Below are 12,201 nucleotides of genomic sequence, written 5' to 3'. Positions count from 1 at the left end.
GATTATTTCTTTTGTCTTTCAATAGTTTTATTTCTTCAAATAGCTTGTTAACATGCATAAATGAGAAATCGGAAATTCAGATGACTGTTCCTCTGTTAAATATAGAGATATAAAGATATACATTGATTGATTCAGTTAACTTAGAAATCAAGCCAGGTTAAATCTTTGGATGATTTAATTAAATGGTGTTTTGGAGTCATTTACCTTAATAAACGTTGATTAATAAAATCAATATTTTTACCTTAAGAATATTGATTCAGATGCTCTTTTATAGGTGTATTATCTTTATAATATTATTGCTATTATTATTAAAGTTTTTACCTTTATGTATCTTGTGAGAATGTAACTCCATTGGTAAAGATTCATAATATAAGAGGTAATTAATTTTGAAGTCTCCAGGAAATCTTCTGTACCAAAAATCCCCTTTATTTATCATAAGCTTAGGTAGATACCTTTTTGTTGTTGTTGTTCAGTCGCTAAGTCATGTCCGACTCTTGACGACCCCGTGGCCTATATAGCCCACCAGGCTCCTCTGTCCTTGGAATTCTCCAGGCAACAATTCTAGAGTGAGTTGCTGTTTCCTTCTCTATGGGATCTTCCCGACCCACGGACTGAACCTTTGTCTCCTGCATTGATTTGTGGATTCTTTACCACTGAGCCACCTGGGAAGCCCAGGGATACCTTTTATCTAACTTTAATATGATAAGTGTAGTGTTTTAAATTTTTTCATTATTATTGCTTTTTACTTTTAAAGAAGAAATATCCTAATTTTGCATCTGTTTACGCAAGAATACTGAAATTAGTATTGTAACTTTAAAAAATTAGTAACTTAAAAATAAATGGGATAATAGTCTATGATTTTCTTATTTTCTGATGATTGTTTCATTTGAAAAACAAATATTTGGTTAGGCAAGAAAAAAAGTAATAATTCCTTTAATTGTTTTAAAATTAGACCATAGCTCAGTGGCGCAAGTCAGGATACCAGGACATGCCAGAATATGAAAATTTCCGCCACCTTCTGCAAGCCCCAGTGGATGACGCCCAGGAAATCCTTCACTCCAGGTTTCCAATGCCGAGGTACATTGACACGGAACACGGGGGCAGTCAGGTAATGCTCTTCATTTGTTTGCATGTGTGTTGATGATTTTACAATGAGTTGTTCCTGTTTGCCTTCTGACATTAGTTTGAATAGACTGCTTCACCAGGCAAATGAAAAGGAAGGAGATGGGCAGATGGTTTCCAGAGGAAGATATGCTTCCTTCTTGCCTTAGTTTTGAGAGCAGAGCAGTAAGATCATTGACTAGCTGACTACAGGTGGCGGTTTCTCCCATCTTCTTCCTCCAGCTCAGCTCTAGTCAAGAGCCAGGGTGGTGTTTTGGTGATATGCCAGCTTTAGTTGAGCAAGTAGATATGAACAACTTAGGAAATAATTTAGTGTACTTTTCTCAGATCTCTTTGTTTACTGACAAAGTCTATGAATATGAAGTTTATGGTAACATAATTTTTGTTTTCCTTGTTCTATCATTTCACTTTTCTAGAAAATGTCATGTAATAGGAAAGCATTATGGCATTATAAAAAGGTGTGTAATTTTTAGAGTTATTAGGGTTAAATAACGTACATATAGCCTTTTTTGGCCTTACAGAAGACTCAATTAGGACCCCATAACATACACTTTTTTTTTTTCTGTTTTTAAAAAAATTTTTTTTGTTTATTATTTTTGGCCACACTGGGTCTTTGTTGCTACACAGGCTTTTTCCTAGTTGTAGTGAGCGGGTACTACTCTGTGGTTTGGCGCGCAGGCTTCTCACTGAGGGGGCTTCTCTTGCTGTGGAGCACGGGCTCTAGGGTGTGCAGGCTGTAGTAGTTGTGGCACATGGGTTTAGTTGTGGCTCCCAGCTTTTAGAGCACAGGCTCAACAGTTGTAGCACGCGGGCTTAGTTGCTCCGTGGCATGTGAGATCTTCCCAAACTGGGGATTGAACCCGTGTCTCCTGCACTGGCAGGTAGATTCTTTACCACTGAGCCACTAGGAAAGCCCAACTCTTTTTTTTTTTTTTTAAGTATTTTATTTTATTTATTTATTTTTTAAAATTCATTTCCTTTTTATTTTTTATTTATTATTATTATTATTTTTTACTTTACAATATTGTATTGGTTTTGCCATACATCAACATGCATCCACCACGGGTGTACACGTGTTCCCCATCCTGAACCCCCCTCCCACCTCCCTCCCCATACCATCCCTCTGGGTCATCCCAGTGCACCAGCTCCAAGCTTCCTGTATCCTGCATTGAACCTGGACTGGCGATTCGTTTCTTATAAGATATTATACATGTTTTAATGCCATTCTCCCAAATCATCCCCCCTTCCTCTCCCACAGAGTCCAAAAGACTGTTCTATACATCTGTGTCTCTTTTGCTGTCTCGCATATAGGGTTGTCATTACCATCTTTCTAAATTCCATATATATGCGTTAGTATACTGTATTGGTGTTTTTCTTTCTGGCTTACTTCACTCTGTATAATAGGCTCCAGTTGCATCCACCTCATTAGAACTGATTCAAATGTATTCTTTTTAATGGCTGAGTAATACTCTATTGTGTATATGTACCACAGCTTTCTTATCCGTTCGTCTGCTGATGGACATCTAGGTTGCTTCCATGTCCTGGCTATTACAAACAGTGCTACAGTGAACATTGGGGTACACGTATCTCTTTCAATTCTGGTTTCCTCCGTGTGTGTGCCCAGCAGTGGGATTGCTGGGTCGTGTGGCAGTTCTATTTCCAGTTTTTTAAGGAATCTCCACACTGTTCTCCATAGTGGCTGTACTAGTTTGCATTCCCACCAACAGTGTAAGAGGGTTCCCTTTTCTCCACATCCTCTCCAGCATTTATTGCTTGTAGACTTTTGGATCGCAGCCATTCTGACTGGCGTGAATACCTCATAGTGGTTTTGATTTGCATTTCTCTGATAATGAGTGATGTTGAGCATCTTTTCATGTGTTTGTTAGCCATCTGTGGAAAGCCCAACTCTTGAATAACTTTTACTGCTGCTTTTAAATTCTTATTAGAGGTATATAAATTAATTATAGGTTATTTTTTCACTTGTTCCTAGAAAGTACAGACCTTGCTTTGTTTATTGATGTATCCCTAGTGCCTAGCACAGTATTACAAAGTAGGTAGTAGATATCAGTAACTATTACTCAGAAATGATAGCAATTATTATTAGGGTTTTACTATATTTATAATAGGAGCTACTATACCCTATTGAGAATTTGCAAAGCTGTTAACACTTTACATAACTTCTCTCATTTGATTCTCTAGCAGTCCTATTATTGTTTCCATTTTACGGATAATAAAACTGAGACTTAGGTTACTTGTGGCCAAGGAAAACTGTAAATGGAGGAATTGGGATTTGAATCCAGATGTTCTATGCTGCTGCAGCTGCTGCTAAGTCGCTTCCGTTGTGTCCAACTCTGTGTGACCCCATAGACAGCAGCCCACCAGGCTCCCCCGTCCCTGGGGTTCTCCAGGCATGAACACTGGAGTGGGTTGCCATTTCCTTCTCCAGTGCATGAAAGTGAAAAGTGAAAGTGAGGTCGCTCAGAGGTCGCTCAATGAACCCATGGACTGCAGCCTACCAGGCTTCTCCATCCATGGGATTTTCCAGGCAAGAGTACTGGAGTGGGATTTTCCAGGCAAGAGTACTAGAGTGGGGTGCCATTGCCTTCTCCAAGATATTCTTTAGAAGTAGAAAAGATTTTGTATGGTACTAAATTTCAAATGATAGGACTGTCTTGTTCTTTTAATGTGAAATAATAATTTATGAATTGTTCTCTCATTGATGTCTCACCACATGTAGTGCTGTATTCCTTTTCAATTCTGGTTATTATTTCATGATGATAAGGCATAGTGGATAGATGGGCAAAATGTTGGGCAAGTGCTGTCATGGAATAGCCTATAGTTTGAAAAAGTTTGACAGTCATTGTTTAAAGTGAAAGAACATGTAGAGACTTTGAACCTTTGGAGACTTTGAACCTTTGTTGATGTTTCAGACCAGGTGTTTGGTAAATGTCACACTAACTTTGTCATAATTGTTGCACACATACTCTTTATATGTTGAGTTTTGAATTCTACAATTTGTATTTGTTACTGTAAATGTTATTGTGTATGTATGATTTGGAGAGGTTACACTTATTTGTAACATATAGTGGTCTACGTATTTCAAGATTTATCTCATTTTTTTAAAGTTTCATTTTAATAAAATTAATTTTATGAAAATATATTAAATAGAATTGATTTTATATGGCATAATGTATTTGTTTAGCCTATATTGACCAAATCTTATATTTGATGGATAATATTATTTCTTCTTTGCTTTTAAGGCTCGTTTCCTGCTTTCAAAAGTTAACCCCTCACAGACTCATAATAATATGTATGCCTGGGGACAGGTAAGTGTAAATAGCAGACCGTGGAAATTATTTCTTTGTGTTTTTTATAGTTCGTTATTTTAGTGAAAGCTACGTTTTTTGCCTTTGTTTTTGGTAATGGTTTCTGCTGGAAAGTAATAAAAAAAAGAGGTGAAAATAGAATTAACATTTGGTGGCACCACAGAAAATACAAAAGTGATTATATCAAATATGTAGAACCCTTTCATATTTCAAGCTTATCATGTTTCCCTTGAGACAAAAAGCAATAAAGTGTATAGTAAATGAACTAGAAGGTGATGATTCAGACTTAATGCTAGGCTGAGAACCACAAAAGGCCACAGTACGCAGGGAGTGGTCAGGGATTGTGGTTGAACAAGAGAGGCTGGAGGCCTGGACATCATTATTAATGTATTTTAATTTGGTAGAAATTCTCTCTCTTGATACACTGCTGCTGCTGCTGCACTATATCACCACTTATCAAGTGTCCAATCTGCAGGACTCTATATTGGTACTTCAGGATCCCAGCTATCATCCCTGCCTTTGAAGAGCTTGTAGTCTAGTATTAGAAATAAAGCACATACCTAAGTCATTAAAAATACAAGGCAGATTGGGTTGTATGCTTTTAGGAAAATTTAAAGTGTTACGGGGGGATAGAGGAGAAGGAGGGAAAAAGGTCGCATGATGGCAGAAGAAGAGATATTTCCTTTAGAGTGCTTATGACTCCAATAAGTAGAAATTATGTGAGGAATGGAATTCTAGGTAGATGACAGTATGGACTAGGATAAAGAGTATATGTCAGGATGAATAGTAGAACAATAAACTGGAAATGTAATTGTACAGTTAGTTATGGAGGCTCTTGAGTACCAGGCTGAGGACTGAGGAGCTGAGTTTTTATTTGCTAAGTTATGGAATGTCATTGAAGGTTTTTGGCCAGAGAGCCAATTCTGATTCTTGGATAATACAGTTGAATCTTAAGATTAATTGGAAGCAGTCTGTAAGTTGGAACTGTTTCTGCTGAAGTAATCCAAGTGAGAGAGAAAGAAGATGAGATGGTGAAAAGGAATAGATTTGAGTTATATTTCGAGAGGAGACTCAGTGAGATTTGATTAGCAGTTGCAGGAAAGTAAAACTTACTCTGGGGCCAGACAGCTGTATACAAAATCTGAATTCTGATTGGATTCTGGATTAGAGCAAACAGCTTATAAAGAACATAATTGGGATGATTTGTGAAATATATAGACTGTATATCAGATACTAGTATAGTAATAAATTTCTTAAGAGTAATAATGGTGTTGTGGTTATGTAGGCGATTGTCCTTGATCTTGGGAGATATATCCTAAAGTGTTCGGGGATAAAATGTGATGTCTTCAGCTTGAAAAAATGATTCAACAAGAAGAAAAAGAAAAGAAAAAATAGATACAAACATAAAATGTGGCAAAATGTTCATCATTGATTTTAAGTTCAGTGCTATGTTGGTATTCATTGTACTTTTTTCCTAAGGTTTGAATTTTTGAAAAATAGTTGAGGGGGGGAACAAGGGAGTAAGGCGCTCTGAGCCTGGGTAACTGAGGAGAACGTGTGCCGGTAGGAATGAGAGTGAAAAGACAACGTTTTAGACCTTGAGTTTGAGATACCATCTAGATGCCCAAATGAGCAGGCTGTTGAAAACTTGGGTTTGGTGGTCAGGGCAAGGATTAGACAAGTGATACTGAAAGCCATCACAGTGGATGGTTGTCCAAGGAGAGGCTACAGAGGCAAAGAAGGATGAGACAGAACCTTGAGGAAGTACAAGTGCTAGGAGTATTTTATACATAATCAGAGAAGTGGAAGGAAAAAGAGAGGAACACCGTGTCCTAAGTGGCGAGGGAGAACTTTATAGAAGGAAGAAGAAGGGAGTAACAAATACTGAGATGCTGCAGATACTTGGTTTGAGGACTAGGCGGTTATTTGTGCCCTTGCTAAGCAGTTTTAATATAGTCATTGTGTAGAGGATAGATTATTAAAGAATTAATGAGTGGTGAAGAAGTGGAGATCATTAAGTATAAATGGTTCTTTTGCAAATTTAGCCTGAATGAATAGTAGAAGGATGATTGTTATTAGAGTAAGGGCACAAAACTTACTTGTAGGCTAAGTGTAAGGAGCTAACGTTGGGGAGACCCAGAAGGACACTGTATAGATGTTTAAGATCCTCAGAAAGAGACAGTGTGATCGCATTATGTGGAGTTTAAGCACTGGTAGGGAGGCAGGACATTTCTTTCTGCAAAAGCAAAGAGTGAGAAGAAGGGTGAAGACAGAAAGATTTTGAGGTGGAGAGAAAAACTCTCATTGGAGAAGCCTGTTTCTTTTCAGTAATAGATTATTGCTAGAGTGAGAAATGCTGGGGTTAAGGACTAGATAACAGAACAGGTTGCTGCTGCTGCTGCTAAGTCGCTTCAGTCATGTCCCACTCTGTGTGACCCCATAGACAGCAGCCCACCAGGCTCCCCCGTCCCTGGGATTCTCCAGGCAAGAACACTGGAGTGGGTTGCCATTTCCTTCTCCAACGCAGGAAAGTGAAAAGTGAAAGTGAAGTCACTCAGTCGTGTCCGACTCTTAGCGACCCCATGGACTGCAGCCCACCAGGCTCCTCCATCCATGGGATTTTCCAGGCAAGGGTACTGGAGTGGGGTGCCATTGCCTTCTCCAACAGAACAGGTTAAAAACAGCTATAAAGAATATAAGAAAGCAATAGAGGGTGAGTAAAAGACTTACAGCAGTGTTGAGGGTCCATTTTATTTACCAACAGTTTCTTGAGCATGGTTCCGTAATGTTCTTTAGCCATGCTGTGTAGTTAGGCATTGCATCAAAGATGAAAGAACTGGGGCTAATTTAGAACTAGAGGTAAGAAAGATGGACACAGCAAAGAGAGTAGAATATTTGAGAGCATTGTTAAACAATTGACTATGGGGCCCAGGCTAGTTAGAAGAGAAATAAAGCAATAATTGGAATTCAGGCCTTTTTCTTTGAATATAGTGAGTAAGTGAGTGAAAGTTACTCAGTCATGTCCGACTCTTTGTGACCCCATGGACTTTACAGTCCATGGAATTCTCCAGGTCAGAATACTGAAGTGGGTAGCTTTTCCCTTTTGCAGGGGATCTTCCCAACCCAGGGATCGAACTCAGGTCTCCCCCATTGCAGGCAGATTCTTTTACCAGCTGAGCCACCAGGGAAGCCAAAGAATACTGGAGTGGGTAGCCTATCCCTTCTCCAGGGGAACTTCCCAACCCAGGAATCAAACCAGGGTCTCCTGCATTGCAGGCAGATTCTTTACCAACTGAGCTATGGGGGAAGCCCTTTGAATATAGAGGTGCCTCAAAAGTTTGCCTTGAATTCTCTACATTTTAGAGAATTTTTTCTGGGTGATTGTATCCATTCTTGTGGCTTCAGCTTTCATTTGAGTCTAACTTGTAAGTCTCCATCTTTGCTTTGGCTTCACAGTGACCTGCAGACTGGAGTTTATAACCACCAGGTGCAGAGCACTTGAGTTTCCTGTAGACATTTCATAAGCAGCATGCCCCAACTTGAGCTCTCTCATACCATCTTGTACTTACTGACTTGCAGGTTTTTTACAGAGGAGCCCACCATTCTCTCAGTTGCCAGGGCTTGGAACTTTAGTCATGTACATTTTCTCTCTTCTGCCCCTAATCATTGACTTATTTTCCCTGGCCGTTCCCTCCTTTCCCTGTCGCTAATCAAGATTAGGCCCTGTTAGTCTTCACATAGACTGTTGGAATTACCTGCTGGCACCGCTTCAGCTGTTTCTTCCCATTTTGGCACTGATCAGAGTGGTCTCCCTAAAACAGTTCTAAGTCAAAGCACTGCATGGAAATCTTTAATAACCCCCTATTGAGTTACTAAAAGCTCTGTATTGCTATTGAGGGTCCTTTGTAGTGTGCTCCACATAGCTTTGCCCACTTTTAGCTACTATTTAGTCTTTTTAATCAAACTGGCCTTCCTACTGCACTCTGAGTGTACTGAGCATGTAACTTACAGAGCAGCCATCCCTCAAGGCTCAGTTTTAAAAGTTTACTGACTCCATGAAACTTTTTCTGTGATTGTATGACTGGATATTGTGGAATATCCCTGACCCTTCATTCCCCTTCTCTTTCCCCATCCATTTCTGATGGCACTTATTTTTCCTGTTAGAATATAAATTACTTGAGGGTAATAACTGTGTCACTTTCATTTTTGACTTTCCACAGTACCTTAAACATTAGCACATATTGACTATAATACATCTGGACAGGACAACAGAGATTAGAGTAGGGGAATCTGTGGAGATGCTTTAGGAGTTACAAAGCTTTTGTGAAATAGATAGATAAATTGAGTCCATGGTCTAAAAGTCCTGAAAAGTGAGGAGGTTTTTTTTTTTTTTTTTAATAGCAAGGAAAGGAACTTACTCCTGGAAATTGTTCAAGGGGTACATAGCATGTGTGAGAAAAATTTGTCTCCACATAATACATGTACATATAGATTTTCAATATCATCCCTCACCATCTTCCACTTGGTAGGGAGTGGGGGGGAGACAAAAAGCCAAGTATAATCCTGTGATGTGGAACTTTGGGCTACAGGATGTCCATGAGTTAGCCTTTCTTTTATACTTTAGTCGGTTGAGTATTGGTTTTGGTTCTGGATCCCACAAGGTAAAAGGAACTTATTTAAGAAAAGAAAACCACAGGAACATAGAAAATATAGCACCAATAAATAGAGTTAATGAAAATAGTAAATAATCAATATGAGGGGGAAGTTAAAGGATACTTTAAAACAGTATTCATCAGGGGTCGTTTATCAATTGCCCGTAAGGACTAGGTGAACAAATGAGTGAAACTGGCTGCATATAAGAGACGCTTTCAGTCTCAGTGTCAGAAACCAATGCCTGAGGGCGGGGGCTGTGGCCAACTAGGGCTTATGGGGAGGGTCCACAGATGTTCCTATTTCCAGGCAGTAATAATTAAGTTCCAGTTTAATTATTATAGGTCATATTATTTTTTTTTATTTTATTTTATTTTTAAACTTTACATAATTGTATTAGTTTTGCCAAATATCAAAATGAATCCATCACATAGGTCATATTATTTTAAGCTATGGACAAATGGAGGTGGAAAACCATCATGGATGTATTTTTAAAGAGAAAAAGGGTACAGTTGAAGAATCGAGATCAATCAACTGGAATTTTTGATAAGATTGAGTTGAGCATTAGTATTTATCATTTCAAATAAGATCACAGTATATAAATTAGAAGACCCATATGTATTTTGTCTGGTCTAGGAGAACTAGATCTGAGATTGGTGAATTGAGGTAGAAAGGCATCAATCCATGTGTCGTTCTGGGCTGATAGTTGAAAATTCTGCAAGTTACTAAACTTTCCTATGCCTTCTTTTCCTTATCTGTTACAGAGTTTAATGACACGTACTTGATATACCCAGTAATACTCAGTAAATATTAGTTATTAGTTTTCCTTGTTATCACTGGAGAAAACAGTCTCTCTCTAGAGATATTTAAGATAGGAAAGAAAACCAATAATAATATAACCTATAATAATTAAACTGAAACTTAATTATTACTGCCTGGAAATAGGAACATTAGAGGCATAAATAAGAGCCCTAACATTTTTTAAGCCAGACCCTGAAGGAGGGAGATCATTTCATTGGGTGAATATGATGGAGAAGGAAATCCCAGGCCAAGGAACAAACATGCAGTATTGTTTATCTTATTCACTCATTCATTTATCCATCCACCCATCCATGTATTCAACTTTGAAAGCATCGTCTTTGGAGAAACTTAAATATGCTTTGTTGTTATTAAAGGAGTTCTTTTTATTCATTTGATAAAACCTTGTTTAAATATTTTCAATCATTCGGTTAAATTATATCCTTACATATGGTGGTTTTAATTACATTATCAGGTCTGTCTCTCCTTAGGTTATTTTATAAAGTTTTTTCCTCAAAGAGGCAGTTAAAAGCAGTTTGGATTTCTTCTCATTATTACATTTTAGAAAATATAATAATCTTTTCCAGAAATGCCATCTGGTTTAGGAAAATTGAAGAATTAGTCACAGTTATACCTTTGGGGCAAGCTGGCATTTGATCCTATCTTTTATGAAGAGAATCTTATGAAAACAAAACAAACAACTCCTTTTAGATTGGTTTAAAACTATTTCAAAGATCTTTCAGTCTATGTTGAATTAGTTCATGTGTCTAAAAACAATGAAATTTTGGTCTGATGTATTTAAATCAGTGTTTCTCAGTCTTTATATTTTGTTAAATTTGAAAGCATCCCTTTTTTGTAATGGTGTTTGAAATGTCAAAATTAAATAAATGTGATAATTAGGAGTAAGAAAGAAACCAAGAGCCTAAGGTTTTTCTTGACATATGACTTTTATAAGAGAAATTATGTTAATATTTTTATAGATAATAATAAGCTGAATCTGCACTGTTTTAGTCATTATGCTAAGATTTTCATAAACTCTTATTTATTAAAACACTTGTGAGGTGAGTACTGTTAATCTTATTTTTCAGAAGAGTAAATTGATGCTTACGTAGATTAACTTTCCCCAAGTCACATAAACTGTGACAAGGGTTTGGATTTGATCCTATGTCATTCTAACTCCAGAATCTGAACTTTTAACCATTAAGCTAAATTGATGATTGAAATTTAGGGAGTTAACATGATACCCAAGCATTTTGCTAAAAATTATGGAATCTAATACCTTAGTTTTCTTTTTGTCAGAAATCGAGAGTCCAGTATAAGTATTATCCATGGATGACCTGAAGGGGGCGCCGCTGCAGCACTGCTTCTGTGATGGTGCTGGAGGCCTCTGATGCTGTAGTGCTTCATATGCTAAATGATATAAAACGTGGCCCTCTCTGCCCAATCCTGGGTGTATGTTAAAGAGAAAAAGGGTACAGTTGAAAAATTGAGATCAGTCAACTGGAAATTTTTGATAAGATTGAGTTGAGCATTTAGTATTTATCATTTCAAATAAGGTCGCAGTATATAAATTAGAAAACCCATATATATTTTGTCTTTACTAGGAGAAATAGATCTGGGATTGGGTGAATTGAGGTGGAGAATGTGTAAAGTGGAAAAAAAATCAGGTATAATTATAGGAAGAAAAAAACGAGCTATTGGCTTATTACTAGTTTAAGTCACATTTTTGATACCTTACTTCCTATGTTAACTGTGAATGTAGAATAAAATATAGAATAAAATATAATAAAACTATATATGTAGCCTATAAAAGAATAGATTTTCTAAAATAGATACTAATGTTATAGGCCACCTGCGTGTGTCAGGTATTGTTCTATTTGCTTTACACAATTTAACTCATTTAATCAGTATGACAGCCATGTGTGCAATAGGTTCTGTTCTTATCTGTATTTTACAAATGAGGAAACTAAGACTCAAAGAGCTAAAGTCACTTCTTCAAAGTCACATAGGCAGTAAGCGGCAGAGTCAGGATTTGAGCTCAGTCTGCCTGGCTCCAGTCTCTAAGCTCTTAATTCCAGTGCTGTTGTCTCCCTTCATTATGTAGTTTTTCAAGTTCTTATGAATTCACCTGTGAAAACATGTAATAAAATTGATTGTCCTTTTCAGGAGAGGTTATGGCATGTCTGTGGCTATGCCAGAGAAGAACCACAAGAGCTGTGAATTCTTATCTCATGTTTGCCACTAATTTGCTGATATCCTCTGAAAATTACTGAATTTCCTTATTTTAGGCTTTTATATATACCTC

At 37.4% G+C, this 12,201-nt stretch overlaps 1 protein-coding gene and 1 long non-coding RNA gene across 4 annotated transcripts in view; one reads left to right on the top strand and one right to left on the bottom strand.

The window, feature by feature from the left end:
• The window catches only part of LOC101904185 (uncharacterized), a 42,989-nt gene that overhangs the window by 5,220 nt on the left and 25,568 nt on the right, over window positions 1-12,201 (bottom strand). Inside the window, exon 3 of the long non-coding RNA XR_009492181.1 lies at window positions 11,176-11,342. This is a non-coding gene — a long non-coding RNA (uncharacterized lncRNA). The remainder of the gene's footprint in view (window positions 1-11,175; window positions 11,343-12,201) is intronic.
• Window positions 1-12,201, top strand: part of SEC23A (SEC23 homolog A, COPII coat complex component) — an 80,899-nt gene that overhangs the window by 65,749 nt on the left and 2,949 nt on the right. For all 3 annotated transcript variants that reach the window (XM_005222100.5, XM_024981874.2, NM_001435085.1), the window contains 2 exons: window positions 953-1,108; window positions 4,383-4,448. In XM_005222100.5, coding sequence (XP_005222157.1) covers window positions 953-1,108; window positions 4,383-4,448 — 222 coding nt within the window. The remainder of the gene's footprint in view (window positions 1-952; window positions 1,109-4,382; window positions 4,449-12,201) is intronic.

This window comes from Bos taurus, chromosome 21 (assembly GCF_002263795.3).
Source record: "Bos taurus isolate L1 Dominette 01449 registration number 42190680 breed Hereford chromosome 21, ARS-UCD2.0, whole genome shotgun sequence".
Lineage (NCBI taxonomy): Eukaryota > Metazoa > Chordata > Mammalia > Artiodactyla > Bovidae > Bos > Bos taurus.
Note: the sequence above shows the minus strand (reverse complement) of the source record. Positions and strands in the feature narration are given on the sequence as shown.